This window comes from Balearica regulorum, chromosome 3 (genome assembly GCF_011004875.1).
Source record: "Balearica regulorum gibbericeps isolate bBalReg1 chromosome 3, bBalReg1.pri, whole genome shotgun sequence".
Classification (NCBI taxonomy): Eukaryota; Metazoa; Chordata; class Aves; order Gruiformes; family Gruidae; genus Balearica; species Balearica regulorum.
This window is the reverse complement of record NC_046186.1, coordinates 114,603,784-114,620,129: the sequence shown is the minus strand read 5'-3', so window position 1 is coordinate 114,620,129 and position 16,346 is coordinate 114,603,784. Positions and strand designations below refer to the sequence as shown.

Sequence of the window (16,346 nt, the reverse complement as noted above, 5' to 3'; positions counted from 1 at the left end):
ATTGAAGTAGATTCACACTGAGGCAGTATTGAGTAGTTTAACACGTTCTTTCAAATCTGTAAAGCTTGTATTTTCATACAAAATTTCTGTGGAAGCATGTTATAGATCAGATCCTTATGTCACTTAATAGAAAAGCAGAAAAAATTATTTTATTGTCTGACAATTTATGATACATATCTTACTTTAGAAATAAAAGAAGAAAAAGAGAAGTATCAGTAATGCATTCTTGAATTTTTGAGGGAGTTGTTTGTTTTTTAATACTTACACTGAAGTTTCTCATCTGCCATTTTATTGCACTAGACCATAATTCTGATTTCATAAAAAGCCAGGAAACATTCAGCACTTTACTCTTGCAGAACACACATTCTTCTGTGGCAGGAACAGAGTTACACAGAAACATACAAAACATGTTTGTGTTATGTGTCTTGTAATGGCCATTAACACCCACAACAGGCATTCACTGTTACTGTATAATGCTTTTGAACAAATTACAGATTTCTCATATATAATGTTTAATGAAAGACACAAATAAAATCCAATTCCTGTTTTACAATTAAATATTGTAATAAGGATATTTTCTTAAATCAGACTTGCATTTCTAATAAAATCTCAGCTACAAAGACCAATAAATAGCTGCGAAGCAGAAAAAAAAAATCAAGATATCATTTAACAGCTATAAAACTGCGTTGTCTCAACATGAAGGTTCCCAACTTTTTGGAAACATTTCTATACTTCAAATTTCTGTAATGAGCCAAAGTGCTAAAAACACAACTCATACCTTCTCATGAAGGATTTCTGGGTTTAAGTTTGTGGATCCAATGTCACTAAATTTAGAAGTAAAATCTGTTACTGCACTGTGATAATGTTAATACAAAATACACTTTCCACTCCTCAAGGATGATGAAGTACATGCTAGTCTTACAGCCTCATTTGGGCTAGCAGAGCTATAGGACGAGCCAAATCAGCGATACCACGTGTCAGTTTGTCCTGCGGCAGCTTAAAGCGAGCCTGTTGGCACTAGGAGTTTCTGAAAGGGAAACTCACACCTCAGTAAGCAACAGTGCCAGCTGTGCATTGACTGCCGTGCTAGGCTGCAGTTTGGCGTGTGTTATTGCTGCAGATCCAACGATTAGGTCTCAAGAAAGTTTAACACAGTGGCTCTTTTCACACAGTCTGAAGCTGATACACTCTTGCACCTTTTTTCAAAAGATAACCTTGATCATTTAGGGATCCAATAAAGCTTTCAAAGTCAGATACCTGGGAAAAGAAGAGAGGAAAAAAATAAATATGTAATTGGAAGAGTGACATTTTGTCTGATGTAAAGCAACATAAGCAGTCTGGAAGAACTTTGTGAAATAAAGTGAGCTAAGAGTAGATTAGTTTCCTTAGCAAATGGCTGGCCTACTAGGAGGTGGCATACAGTCAGTTGCACCCTTTTGTGCTTTACTTACACATTATGACATGCAGAAAATATACAGAGTAACTATGCATAAATCTAAGTTCTGAAACACATGTATCTACCAAAGAAAAGTCTAATTTCTACAACTCTCACTGATTGCCAAGTATTTGTTACAGGTTTAGAACTCTGAATGGGCAAAAAAAAAAATTCTATATATGAAGGGAAGATTAGAATTAATTGAATTAGCTTTAAGTAACTAGTCACTGAATGAATGAACAATCACGTCATAAGAGCTGGCAGTAACAAGTTCTGTCAGACAGGATTCAACACCAAAATGCAGACTTACGTACAGTTAACATTTGAACAAGTTTGGAAACTGAAGCCTTCTTGCCCCAGCAGGCCAAAGTAGGTTAACCAGGTAACAAAGAACAGCATTATTGCCCATAATAAGTTCCATGAAGAGAAATTAATTATCACTACTTTTCACTCATTACACTGAAATCCAGTTTTAAGTTTTTAATTGGCATTTAAGGCTTTTTATTATGAAGCAAGAAGTAGAATCAGCTATCAATATTTTTGTTTGGCTGAAGTCCCCCACGAGTACAGAATGCAAATTGATTACAGGCTAAAACACATTTGTGGCCATCCATCCTACATGATGTTCTTATCCAGTTACAACATTATTCCTGCTTCAGAAATCCTAAAAACCCAAGAGGCATATTTGGGCCAGAGAAGACCAAGCAGAAACCTCGCTACACTGCCGAAATAGAACATGAACACAGCAAGAGTCTAAATTTGGAAATTAAAATAGGTGTGTGCCCTGAGGAATCAGAGGAAGTAAGTACACAGATCAAAATTGCCTTTCATGAAACAAAGCAGAATCTTGTTAAAGACTAGCTTCAGAAGCAGAACCAACCTTTACTAGTGCAACGAGGTGTTATTGTCAAACAGCTAGTAAGATTAGTAAAGCTTACAAACAAGGGCAACTCAGGAAAAGTGTTCAGCCTAAAAGCAGTGAATGCTGCTTATTTCTGTTGATTGCAGAGAGGCACAACAGATGTGCCTTTTCCACTTTCCATTTCACAATAAATAATTTTGACTAGTTTTGCAGTTTGTTGTCGAAGAGATGCTTGATTTCCAAACTTACTCGTATTTGTAGCTCCTTAGCAATCTGTTGAAGCTGTTGCAAGTCAAATAGATTGTTGTAAGTTCTCTCTGCAATACTGTTAAGGGCAGAAACAAATCTTTTTGCTTGTGAGCGATTGCTCATCCCAGACCCATGCTGTGAACGTTCAAAGTCCAGTTTTCCAAACTCATCTGAGTAGGTTCCCAGCATGCTAAAAAATATATTAAAAAAGATCAGCAGGAGGTAAAAGCAAGAGTGCATTAATTTGCTTCTTGAAACATAACTACTTGAGAAACTAAGTTCTCAGAAGCCACATAGGAAACCATCCCTTAGTAAGAACGTCACTATCTAGGGAACTCAGACTAAGCACTTGCCCAAGTCACTTTTGAACTTAAATTGTTCAACTGCAACAGAGGGTAATCACACAAGACAAAACACATTTCACAGCGCTTCTTGTCTAAATTACTGTGCACTGATGTTCATAGCCGCTATGATGATACAACACAAAGGTCTGAGTGATCAACTTAGGGCTGCTGTCAGCTTTTAAAGAAGTAACAAATCTGAATATTGCTATCATGGTCCTAAACTTGATGAACTCATTTCTTCATTGTGTTTGCATATCTGTAGTTAAAAAAACCCCAACAAACCAGTCTTAGAATGAATAGTACCGTAATGCTTTATTTATTTTAAAAGCAGTGTGTATTACCTGTATTTCATTATTTCTATTACATCCTCAGCATCTTCCTTGGTAGATTTCTCCCTTAATTCCAGCCTTGATCGTGCCTTTAAAAACCAAAAAAACCCACAAAGGTATATTTAAGATATATTACACCGACGTGAAACAAGGCTACTATTACCCCACAACAAGCATAAATTTTAGGAGCAGAGATGGAACCTGAGCCTACAGGATTTAGAAGAAGATTCCTCTATTTTTTTGATAGCATTTCAATGTCATCTTCTGCACACTTGCATTATTAGGCTACAGCTTGGACTTTAACTGTATCCTTGGGAAGTAGCAGATCACAAATAACATTATTAAGGCATAGTGTTAGGGAAAACAGCAGCAGTTTAAGTTCAAGACGGGCAGCAGCTTGTCTCTGCCTGGACCTATTTATTCTTCTTTTGGGAGAATGTGACAAATTCTCTTTCCACTCCCTCAGGGGTGTTTTGCTTTTTAAGAGACTTTAAGCATCAGTAGTTCTTAAGTATTTGTAAGTCTCTTGCATTATCACTATTTTTTTTAATAAAACCACAACAAAAAAGTATAGCAGTGAATAAACTGTCAAAAATTATAGGATATCAGTTGTAGTTTAGGAATAATCTCTTTGTTTTCAATCCCTGAAGTATTACAACTTGCATTTACCTCTGTAAGTCGAATCAGTGACTCTAGCTGCCTCGTGGTGATTGGTGTACTATCTACTCCTTGGTTCTGTTTCCGGAGCTCAAGGTAGAATTCCTGGAGGACCTGAGCAGCTTCTGGAGATAAATTTGGGTGAACGTACTGCCGAGCATATCCAACATACTTCCTCAGCAGCTGATGTGGAATGGCATCAAAGTTTTGTCCTGGTAAGATCTAACCCAATTACAAAAAGCTTAGATTTCTGTGTTGGAACCCCATACAATACAAATTTCAACATAAAATCTTCATCTTTTATGCTTTATCTGGTGAAATCTTCACTGTAAGGGCTTTAGTGCTTCATATATGAACTATGTACTTAAAAAAATTGGTACACTGTGCTTAGACATGTAACTAAACATACTTGGCCATTTCAGAAAAAGCAGCCAAAGCATCTCATTTGCATTGATAAGTGCCAGATATGATTTAAATATTTCAAGAATTCTTTCTCAAAAAGAGAAAATCCAATTTCCCAATTGTTATAAGATATATTTCCAGAAGATTAAACCATCACATCACTGCTGACATCCCATTTCCAAATGTGCATGGGTTTAGCTCCAGTAGGGGATATTTCTCCCAAGACGTGGCATTTGACAATATCAGCCCTCAAACTGATCACTTAAGTTTAATAAGAAATATGCTTCCTCTCCTAAAATCCCCAAATCTGTCATGAGTTGCAGATGCCCAAGGATTTGTTTACACACTGCTTTATTTGGATTCAATACTTCACAGCAAATCGTGTTATATCAAATTGTTATATCCAGTCTAGTTCTGTAGCTCTTTATTGAAATCTAACACAGCAAATTTGCTTTAGAGCATCTCATGCTAAGTGTCTTCTCACTACTGCAACAACAACAAAAAAAACCCCAAACATGTCAGTTAATAACTTCTCTTCTGCGTGGAGATGAGGATGGCTCAAAACACATCTTCAGCAGCTCCAGCAGGGTGGGTAACGTTAGCTACAACAGACAATTGGTAGAAACTGGTGGCTGGTGCCTTAAATGCTTCCTCTCTAATTCAGAGCCAATTATCCTGAGAAGAATGGGAGTGGGAGACTGAGGACATCCAGCAGGTCAGGGTTGCCAGGTCCCAGTGCAAGGAATACCACAGGAACAGTCACAGAAGTCCTACCTTCAGTCTTTCAAGTAGCGGTCGATCTGAAACAACTTCGAGAACAGAGCGATCCTGTGTGTTGGTACGAGTCACAACAGCACTGCTGCATGCTGCCTGCTTTCCAGCTCGGATTGCCATCACGTGCTCAGACAGCAAGTGATCATGATCTTCATTTGGGGTGTCCAGCAAAATGAAAACTAGATCAAATCTTGACAGTAAAGCACTCCCCATTCTAGAGTACAGACAAGAAAGCCACACAGTGCTCAAAGAGGTGGAAAAACTACAGCAACTCTGCTCTGCTTCAAAGACACTTAAAAAAACCTGTCCCATTCACTCAGAATAAAGTAGAACAGCAATTTCTCTCTCAAAAGCCACAAAAAATTATTACAGTAAGTTTGTGTTCATGCTCCAGGAAACTAGAAAGCAGTTATGTACAAGCAACGAGACCACCAGAAGCATCTGCTTCTGAATGTGAACTATAAGCAACTTTTCAGGAAGTGCTTACTTTAAGTTCTCAGACACTGTTTTGGCTTTGTTATAGTGTCCTCCAACTGGGTTTGCTGCAGCAACGATGGATGTCCGAGCTGGTAAACTGCAAACAATGCCAGCCTTGGCAAGGCTGATGCTTTGCTGTTCCATGGCTTCCAACAAAGCCTGATGCTGGTTTCCCATCTTATCAAATTCATCTATTCCACAAATACCTGGAATCAATTAACACAAGACAAAGACTCATGAGAAAACACATTAACTGATGGACAAGCATATGCTACAATCAGGACTGGATTGTACAATCTGGGAGACTGTATGTTATAATCTATCAGAAGTCCAACCTAACATCTTAGGGACTGCAGGAGACAGTGTCCATTTCAGCAAGGTTTGTTTTCACTTCATGCTGCCACAGCTGAACCATTATGAAGTTGACCTGGTTCATGGAAGCAGTGTCTTCATTACTCATTAAGATGGCAAACCAAGCTTTTTAAAAATAGAAATAGACAAATCTCATAAGCCAGCTATTTTTCAGAAACAGTAAGAATCCAGTAGCTGCCATTAAATCAGAGATTTCTCAAAAAGGAAAGCCTAGTTCTTTAACACATTAAGTAAGGCTGGTATGTGAATTGCAGAACTCCAATTTCCTACACATCATAGGCCTTAGGAAAGCAGGAACCACCTCCAGAAAAGTCACTGGAGAAGCTAAGAACTTCCCAAGACATGGAAAGCCAATATCATTCTTCAAATTTACATTTTTAGTCCACAATTATGCAAGCGCTATAGTTGACCTTAGACTCAGCGGTAGGTGTCCGATCCCCCCTGACGTTTGTTCATACAAAACTTGTAGCATTACACATATTACCTTGGTCTCCAAGCACTAAAGCACCAGCTTCCAAGGCAAAATCTCCAGAAGCACCATCTCTAGACAGTGTAACAGTCAGGCCAGAGCTGGTGGAAGTATTACCACAAACATACACACCTCGAGGAGCAACATTACACACTGCCTAGAAGAGAAAGACATACTTTTTCCCCTCTCCCAGAAGAATTTCATAAGCCTTATTCTAGAGAAGCAGTTTGAAACAAAACCAAATTTTTTTCTTTCTATTTAATGTGGCCCAACAGTAAGGTGTAAGTCCTTGCAACCCCAAGAGACATACTTCTGCAAAACAGTAGGAATAACTTCAGTCACAGTACTTGCAGCACAGCCATGTCTACTGTGTTATAAAAACTACTAGGACTTTGGGCACAGCACTTACATTTCAAAGTATGTTGAAATATTTGGGGACATGCTATCCACCATGGAATTGCAGATATAACATCTGTATCTTCAGACCCCATGATCTATTTAGACTAACATCTTGTCCCAGTGCCCGTGCTTACAAGAAGTCAAGATAGCAAGGAATTAGAGAAAAGTACAATCAGACAATAGAAATAAATCAACCCATACTTGCAACATTTGACTTTTTCCTAATCCTGGATCTCCAACAACCAGAACATGTGGATCTCCTCGCACTGGGATTCTGTTCTTGTCATCTGCAAACTTCTGACATCCTCCAAATAACGCCAGGGCCAAACCTGCCTTTACAATCTGTAGTGGTACATACCAATACTAATAAGTATTTGATTATGGTGACTGATAGTGACAGCTCCTTAGAACTGGCTGTAATAACCATTTCCTTCTGGATGGCTGAACTTAAGGGTATAAGGCTGCCACCTCTTTGTCACTGAAAGCAACTGTGAGTCACAGTCACCTGTAAATACAGTCCCTGCCCCTTCCTCCCACCCCAGAGAAGCTTTATAAATCCTTTAGGAGTTTACTGTGTATAAACATTTCAAACTGAAGTTGCAAGCAGAACTGTTAAATTACCTCATGGCCATAGATTGCAGGACAAAGAGAGCTGTAAAACAAAGAACACTGTAACATAAGTGGAATATAAATCTTGTATTACTATTAAATAATCACTTGTTCTGTCTCTCTTGTCACAGAATACCTCTATAAACATATAAAACTTTTGGTTAGCTGTTGCTGAATTTCCAACAGAATCAGTTTAAATCAACAGCATCAAATTTCTTGAAATTTTCAGATAACCAGATATGCTTGAGAAAAAAAAAGCCTTTCATCTGAATTCACACAAACACGGAGGAGAACCAGTTTCCCAGTGGTTTCTGCACCTATTCTTATCTTAATCAAGTAACTACCTCTAACGGTCCTTTTAAAGGTGCTAGTTTCATGGTTTTTGACTCCACTAGGAGGGCCTGAGGGACGCCCCAGCTAGAAGACTACTTCTCGGTCTGAACTGAGGTCTTTCACACCCTCTGCTCGGTTCTTGCACCTCTTTCCTCTGCTGTAGAAAAGCGGAGCAGAGAACAAAACACTGCTCTTGAGTTGAACTTACTCAGTGAGGAGCAAAATTAATTAACTGGGCTTTTTACCCATAGCTTTCTGTCTCAGGGCTGACCTAAAACCCTCCTAACTTCCCTGTATCCTTAAATTCCTCAAAGTCCTAAGATCCCCACTGCAATACTTTCACTTCCTCCCAAGCCCCTTGCCCGCTAGTTTGTTAAATCTCTGTGGTATCTATTGCATAAGCCTTAGACATCTCATAGCTTTAAGATTAGCTGTCACGTTTGTCTGAAGGTGGTCATGCTGATTCAGAAGTCTAATCCTAGACCTAGTCTAGGTCTGACACAACTTACTTCACGATGAGCCTGAACAGGTTTTCCTCTGCTTGAATTTCCTGAACAGCATAGAGGTCTTTAAGTGAAAACTCCATGAACGATCTTTGAAAAGTCTCATCATCAAAATTCTTTGGTTTTTGTCCTTTACTGTTGCTGATAGAATTTGCCTCGATGTATAACAAGAACATACACTTGTCATTCTTATTTTTAGAAGCTCCTGTTAGAAAAATTGAGAAAGGATGAAGGAATATTTTTTCTATCACGAAGTACTGATGTTCTTTACAAATGGCGTAGGATAATTCAGAAATATTAAGTACAGCCGTGTGCAAAATGTTCATATTTAAATAACTGAACATCTGCATTTTCAAAAATTGATGCAAAGTTTCTAGTTACATTTGTTCTTTAAGTTCCCTCCATTTAGGTACACAATAAAATATTTTGCTGATTAGGAGGGCATATGTATATAGGGAGAATTTTCTCCCAGAATAAATGAAGTTTTCCAGAAATTTTCAATTATTATATTATTCTAGTCAAACAAAAGTCAAATATAAGATGTTTCCACTCAATATTTAGAGAGAAAAAAATCCACGGTGCAGAAGAATTAAACATGTAGCTTAATAATTAATCATTTTCTATGTTCCCCAACGATTACTGACTGAGCAGAGAACATGGTCTCACAGTAAATCAGTACTGCAGTTCTCTGCAATATATTCTATTACAGCTGTTTCTTCACTTTGGGGAAAAAAGAAAAAAAGGAAAAAAAGTTGTAATTTTTTTCCAGGGAGGACTAAACTAAGAAAGATAACACTCCTTCACAACAGTGTGACAGTTTTCCTATCGTTTGAAGGAGATATTAAAAAGTTAAGCAAATAACGAGTCTTAGTGACTCTTCAGGAAGTAAGGATGCCTCCCCTACATTAGTGGTCCAGAGAAGGCTTTCCTATCAGCTGACACACCAAAACATCAGATGTCAGACTGGCACTTCAGATTCAGGACCATCATTGTGTATAGAGCAGTGGGTTGCAAACCCCTGTCTCTATCAGTGGGCATTCGAGACAGTGCTCCTCCTGGACAGCAATGCTTCTGGCTTTTTCAAAATAACTCCTTGTTATAAAATTTCTGGAGCTTCTGAAGAAATATACACTTAATGTATTTATAACTTTGAGAGCTCAAATTAAGGGGCATGGCTGTTGTTGTTTTTGTGTAATTGCTAGAAAAATCCCCACCCTAGGAAAAAGTTGGTCTCAGATGATGTATTTTACCTTCCTCAGTGCTCAACACCTTTACTATCCCTGTAATTGTGACCATATCTCCTGGTACGCAGCTGTCCACAAGATCTTGAACCAGTTCACATTCAATTGTGCGAGGGATTCTGCCTGCTTCTCGCTGATCATCTGACATGAGTTCTTGCACCCTGCAAAACAGGAGGCGAGCGCACACTCCATGCGTAACACTTCCAATTCATTTACAGCATACAAGATCTGCAGCTGTGTGCTTCCAACCAATCCTTTCCAAACTGACAAGGGAGACAGCAGAAATGCCCTGACAAATGCTAGAAACAGTAGTGCTGAATTTGGAGAAACAGACTTTTTTGGTTCAGACTTAGTACATGAAATAAGATGGACCTTGTATACAAAAATTAAGAGGTCAGACATTATAGCTCTTGTGAATGCTTAATTGGCAATTTAACCTTAGCAAAGCTCAAGGAATTCCTCAGAGCATAACAAGAACAATAGCTCACTGTTTGTATAGTTGTAAAAGGCTAGCAACTTAACAAGTTCTTTAAAAGGTTCCAGTGCTGGCTCTGCACTTAGAGCTCTGATAGTTTTCCTTGAAGCTCAGAGTTAAGTTTTTCTTAAGAAGCTGTGATAAACAGCACCCTCTAGAGCTGCTGACAAGAATGTCAGCACTATTTTAATTTATTTTTTTTTTAAATTACTTATTACAGAACATTAATAAAGAAAAACATATTTAGATGTCATTTGGCACAATAAGAATTTTGATACGGAATATGTGAACTTACAGAATCTGAATGTAAGAAGTGGGAAAAAGTAAGGAAATTTCAGTTTTTTCCAAGCTGGCCCCCTTACTGCAGTGAGCTAACAGGATAGACAAGAAACAACACATCGAACTCTTCTGAATGAGTATTACGGGGCAATAGTAGGATGGTCATAGCGTTAATAGCACATAGTAGGATGGAAGAGATGAAAACCAGATCCACTGTCCACCTTCTTACACTTTAACATTGTTAATTTCTGTAGAAACCATAACTTGTTCCCCCATAGCAAAGGTCTCACAGATTTTAGGCATACCTACTTGCTGATTAGGCATAGAAAGTAGGTGAATAGGCAGGCACAGCATTATTTCCTTCTACTAAGTGTACCTTAAGTACTGGAGGACACAGTCAACATCACTTCAAACTAAGATTTTTAACCCTCAAATTTACTTTCAGTTCATTCAAGTCAACTGTCACAGCCGACCAATGTAATTTAATAGGACTTTTCTAGCTGACTTACTGCTGATTAAAAGGAATCATTAAGTAATAGATGCAATTAGAAATGATCAAGAAAAGCTGCAAAGAGCACAAACTGAACATTTCTCAAAGAGCTCAGTCACAGTAGGAGGAATTTCCGAGAAGCTATTATATTGAATAAAGTTAATATATTAAGTATACTGGTGCTACAATAAAACAACTGCTTTGTAACTTAAGTTTTGAAAAGTACTTACCAGAAAAGAATATTAAAATTACACAGTGTAATATGGAATTAACCATCCTGTCACTTTTTGACTACCCTGTTGCATTACATTTTTGTACAGAAGGGAAGAGATGCTTACTTAACAGACTGCCAGTCCACTGTAGTGGTTAAAGGAGAGCTTCTGTCAGCTGTGAAGGACCGACCACGGCACTCGGGAATAAGGCACTGGAACAATAGCAATTCTCATTCATTCTCAACATTTTTTTCTTTTAAATCACAATTTGAAATTGCTTTATTTGATTTTTTAAAAAAGAAAGTAAAGCAATGTGATTCATTAGGACCTATGTCAGGAAAAAAGCTAGTTAAATTAGGACTACAAATTAGCACATGCAAAATTAATGAAGATCTATTAAGCAGACACCCGAACCCTGACTTATAGTTGTTAGAGCAAATACAGCCAATTTGTATGATCCCTATGGTGAACTTTGTTTTTTTTAATTACTTGTAGATGTTCCAGGAGATAGTATTTTCACTTGAGCACATCAGGTAACATCAAATGACTGGGCACTGTCCTATGTCTAACAACTTTTTAAAATGCAGATAAAAAGCAGTGAAATTAAACCAGAAAATTCTAAACAAAAGCCACCAAAACCCCCAAAATCTAACCACAGAAAATCACCACAGTGAGGTGGAAGATGCTTTTTAAACTTAACTGGTGAAATGGAACCAAAGAAATTTTTTCTAGATTAGAGGGAGTTTCTATATACTACTTTTGTTTCAGCAGGATACATTTTTTTTTTTCAAATAACAAGGTTATGCAGTAATACAGTGTTGCACGGTAAGTTTAATTCTAATGTGTCTGTTGTTTAGTCTAACTTTAAATATCAGATTTTATTTTTTTTCTTTTAAATACCAGTGATATTGATTTTTTTTTTCCTCAAATCACTACAGATAAGGGAAAAATATGAAGTTAAATGGTTTTAACTTACCTTAGTGGGAAGAGTATACTTTCCATCAGGTAGAGGAACACTCTGAACATCTCCACACGTGCCACATACAAAAGCTAGCTTAGTGCACAGAGGCTTAATGTTACTGACACGCACAACAGTACCACGCAAGGCAATATATTTTCCATAGCAGTTGGCCCGAACATTTTTCAGCTGAGTTAGTGGATCATAATTGTACACCCTACGTAAAAGTTATGCATTAACATTTTGAAAGCTTATCGTACTTAAATGCAGAACAAAAAAAACCCAAAACAAAGAAAGAAACAATAAAAAACCCGCACCCAACCAAAAAAGAAGAGGGGAAAAAAAAAAAAAAAAAAAGATGTTTACACACCAATTAACAACAGTAATCCAGAGCAATGATTAGAAATATTTTGTCTGTGGACCCATGGCATAGTCTTTAATCCTGGTCTAGAAAGCAGCGTAACATTTAACATTCCTAAGTTTATATACCTCAACAGCTGTACAGTTTGTTTATATAGTGAAACCTCTCTCCCGTAAACAACAGGGACTAGAGATACAACAGAAATTACTTTTTAGTCATCTATAGCTTTTTCTTTCTATTATTTTGGATTAAGACCAGAGCTTAGACTTGCAACACAAAAGGATGTAAGATTTATTATGCCTATGCTCCAAAAGGAAGGGTGGATTTTCATGTTTCAAGGACATAAGAACGTGTCATCAGGTACAACACATTGCACCTTGTTAAGGATGACAAGGAATACCCAGCTAAATCATTCAGAATAACAAACTTCAAACAGAATTGTTAATGTTGGGATGGACCTCATGAGATGTCTAGTCTTGCTCCCCTGCTCAAGCAGGGCCACTTTAGAGCCAGTTGCCCAGGCCCGTGTCCAGGTGAGTTTTGAGTATCTCCAAGGATGGAGACTCTGCAGCCTCCCTGGGCAACCTGTGCTGCTGTTTGACCATCGTCACAGTAAACCAGCATTTTCTTGTGTTCACATGGGATATTATGTGTTTTACTTCGTACCCGCTTTCCTTGCTCCTGTCTCTGGGCACCACTGAGAAGAGTCTAGCCCCTGAAATCCAGGGTTTTCCATGCTCCCTCTGCTTGGAGCCCTGAACACCACTATCTCTTCTTAATTTCAGATTAAAGTTTGCTTAATTAGAATTAATATTCTTGAGACTGTCTACCAATAATAATTTAATAGATTTAAGCTAATATGAAATAACACACCCTCATACACCACTGTAAAAACATCCATACAAGGAATAATAAATATTACAAGCTGTAATTTATGTCCACACCCTCCAAATCAGCCTCCTTACAAAGACAGACTTACAAAAAGTTAAATCATAATAATTTCCTAACCTCTCCAGTAAATAGCAGAAATTTAAATAGTTCTGGTTTTAATCAATACATGTTTCATAGAATAGTTGTCCTACTTACAAGTTACATCTCTACTTATAAGCTTTTCTAGTTACAAGCTGTTTGTTCAGCTTATAAGCAGGTTTCATTTCACTTTTTTCTTCACAAGGACAGCTTAGCCTTTGTGATGGTGAAAAAGCAAAATGCAGACTTTTCTTTGGGAAATAGCTTCAGAGAGTCAAGTCTCTCAATAAAATACATAAGCCTTCAGTACCATGCATGGACACTGACAACTATTAAACAACAAGCAAATAGATCTTCCTGGGAAAAAAACCCAAATACTCAACATCCGTTACCTGGCATGAATGAGAGGCACATTTATTACAGGTTCTCCATCAAGTGGTAATCCTTCCTGCACCTGCAGCTCTGCAGCATGCCTTTCAAGGTCCTTTGTTAGCACCTACACAGAACAGAGAGGCAGACACAAAGACACACCAGTGTGCCATGCAACATGGATTCAATTGGCTATTAAGTCGGATTACCATCCCTTACAATCAGATCCTTCTACTGAAGCCTAAAGAGCTCTCTGCTGTCTCTCACTAAACAGTGGTTTTCTGCTTCTAAGCAGTTTTAAGCTTTATTTTAAATGGAATTTTAAAATCAACATATTTGCTGTGTTTGTTTCTTTAATTAAAAATGTAGGCTGTAATCTTTAATGCTGCTGTTTTATTTGACTAAAGCACAAACATCTGAGAACTTGCCTGTCAACCAGCTATGAAATGCTACCTTAAGAGACATTGAACAGAGCCAAGAATTCCTGAATCTGCTCACCATTGATCCACCAGCCACAGTTCTGCTGGGTGAGGTGGGACACACAGCACAGGTAACTCACAGTATATTAAAAAAACCCCAACAACGAAACCCCAACACAACCAGGAATTAAAGCTCCCAATAAGGAGTAACATAAGTGTTAGAACTACACTTTTTAATTAATCGCTTTGACAATGAATAAGCAAAATGCACCAAGACCAAAGCATTTTCAAAACGTGATTTTTGTGGGCCATACAGAAATGGTGGAAAAATGGAAGAATTTGGATTTTAAATAAACAGTAATTTACTATAAGGCAGAAAAACAGAAATTTGGGGTTACAACATGATTGCCTCTAAATCCCACTGATTCTTTTTTGTTGTGAGGATTATGCTTCTACGTACTAGAATATCATACATTTACCTGATGAATCGCCAGACCCATACAGTGCAGTATTTTCTGAGGCATATCCCTTAATTCAGTAGATATATTTGGTATTGATTTAGTCAATTCTCTGTCTTGTATTAGTTCCTTATAGTCCACTAGAATACTTCCTTTTCTTTCTATTTCATCCTGTGAAATATTTTAGGTTACAAAATACACTTCAAGTTATAAACACAACACATCCAAATCACGTCATAATCTCCATCACAGATATGAAATGTTTATTTTTGATGGAGACAATACACTATATTTGTAATTGTATATTGTATCAACAATAGGTTATTGCGGGAGAGAAGTGTTTTGTTTTGCTTTTACCTTATCATAAAGTTCAATGCGTTGCATGAAAAACTTTTCAAAGGCTTGAGTCTTCTGGACAAAAGGAGACTTGTCAGCATAAGCTTATTAGAAACATGTTGCATTAGTAATTGCCATAAGTAATTAATTTCATTTCACAAAATAACATAAAGTGGCAATTTCTCTCCCAATATTTTTCTGCATTCCAAAACTAAGGAAAATTATAATCTCTATAGTATCACAGTAATGTTCTAAGACCTATTAAAAAATAGAACTTTGTCTAAGATGACATAGGACATGCATGTAGGATCAAGAAAAGTACAGCTGAGGTATGTATATTCCAGTTTTTGATAGCTTGCAAGTTTTATGTAGCTAATTAAACAGGTTTAAGAAAGATCATATTTTCCAAGGTTTAGACCCCACAAAGATTATAGTATGCTACAAGCCCAAAATCTCTACTGTATTCACATTTTTATACAATAAATATGAATTTCAGTTGCTTTCTGTTGAACTTCTTCCCTCTACTTATAACCAGCTCTAAAAAAACAGAATAAACCACTAACTACATATAATTTTGGTATAAAAGTACCTTCAGAGAAATAAAGTTTCCAGCCCTTATAGGGAATAAACTGGTCCAACGTTAATTGAACTAGTTGAGATCTTACTAAAAAAAAAAAAAAAAAAATTAAAACAAGGATTAAAACAATGTGGGTACTAATACCTTTAAAGTTTTATTCTCAGTGATTCTTTTCAGCACCAGGAGACAGTTATAATTACCTCAGCGATAAAACATTATGGCTTCAGAAAACAGGGAGAAGCACAGGAAGTAACTCACCAGGTTCAGACATTCTTCTCCTACTTCCCTTCTGTCCTCTGTCTCGCCATCCGCCTCGCCACCCTCCTCGCCATACCTGAAAGCCTCTTGCCCGAGGGCATCCCCTGCCTCTAGGGTCACTATTCATCTCGCTCCGCAGGCGTCAGCTTGGGAACACGATGACAAACTGAGCTAAAGAGAGAAATTTTTACCAGAAAAAGACTTAACTTATATTAGAGTTATTTGCTAGGAGGACTACACCTGCAGGACTGGGAGCAAAGACCCTGTGGTACCTTGAAGACCTCGCGGAAGACTCGGCCTCCCTCTCCCCACCACAGCGCCCGCGGAGGCAAAGAGGTGCCCCGTTAAAGGGCCTCACCACACAATCCTGGCGATGAGGGAACAAAACAACAACGATGTCGGCCGACCTCCCTCAACAAGCGAGGGCTTTTGTCCCACAGAAAGCAGCGTACCACCGCAGGCCACCTGAGGAGACAAGGAAACCTTCACCCCCCTCATCATTCTATTTTGGCGCCGATCCTTTACTTCCGGCTCTACAACCAATCCCGAGGGAGCATGTGGCGTCGCCATGGAGCAAGAGGCGTTGCTCATCAGCCGTCATTGGCCGGCTCTTTCGCTTCCGAGGGGGTCTCACTCCTCCCACTCATCCTCCGCCTCAGCTTGTTCTGCTTCAGTGCGCAGGCGCCGCCGGCCCGCCGCGGACCCTGCCATTGGCAGGAGGGCGGCTCAT

General features: G+C 38.2%; 1 protein-coding gene across 5 annotated transcripts; it reads right to left on the bottom strand.

Annotated features, from left to right (window-relative positions):
* Nucleotides 1–114: 114 nt before the first annotated feature.
* On the bottom strand, nt 115–16,293 carry MCM8 (minichromosome maintenance 8 homologous recombination repair factor). Of its 5 annotated transcripts, none has more exons than XM_075749651.1 (19): nt 16,069–16,293; nt 15,617–15,787; nt 15,371–15,445; nt 14,803–14,885; nt 14,467–14,616; nt 13,592–13,695; nt 11,888–12,086; nt 11,038–11,123; nt 9,465–9,616; nt 8,221–8,419; nt 7,391–7,421; nt 6,971–7,111; nt 6,386–6,527; nt 5,540–5,735; nt 5,053–5,266; nt 3,889–4,098; nt 3,232–3,308; nt 2,547–2,736; nt 115–1,257 (listed from the first exon to the last, which is right to left on the bottom strand). In XM_075749651.1, exons 2-19 carry the CDS (start codon nt 15,741–15,743, stop codon nt 1,165–1,167), a joined length of 2,469 nt encoding a protein of 822 aa, XP_075605766.1. In that variant the 5' UTR covers nt 15,744–15,787; nt 16,069–16,293; the 3' UTR covers nt 115–1,164. The 5 variants fall into 5 exon arrangements, with proteins under 5 accessions (XP_075605766.1, XP_075605761.1, XP_075605763.1 ...); XM_075749646.1 differs by lacking the exon at nt 16,069–16,293 and adding an exon at nt 15,889–16,000; XM_075749648.1 differs by lacking the exon at nt 16,069–16,293 and adding an exon at nt 15,889–16,000 and having other exon boundaries at nt 15,641–15,787.
* Nucleotides 16,294–16,346: the final 53 nt, after the last annotated feature.

Excerpts from the sequence above, each read along its gene's own strand:
- MCM8 (XM_075749651.1), bottom strand. The coding sequence starts at position 15,743 with ATGAATAGTGACCCTAGAGGCAGGGGATGCCCTCGGGCAAGAGGCTTT. Across the intron at positions 12,087-13,591 it reads GTGCCTCTCATTCATGCCAG|GGTGTACAATTATGATCCAC; the intron begins GTAACGGATGTT and ends ACTTTTACGTAG. Across the intron at positions 4,099-5,052 it reads CGCTACTTGAAAGACTGAAG|ATCTTACCAGGACAAAACTT; the intron begins GTAGGACTTCTG and ends TAATTGGGTTAG.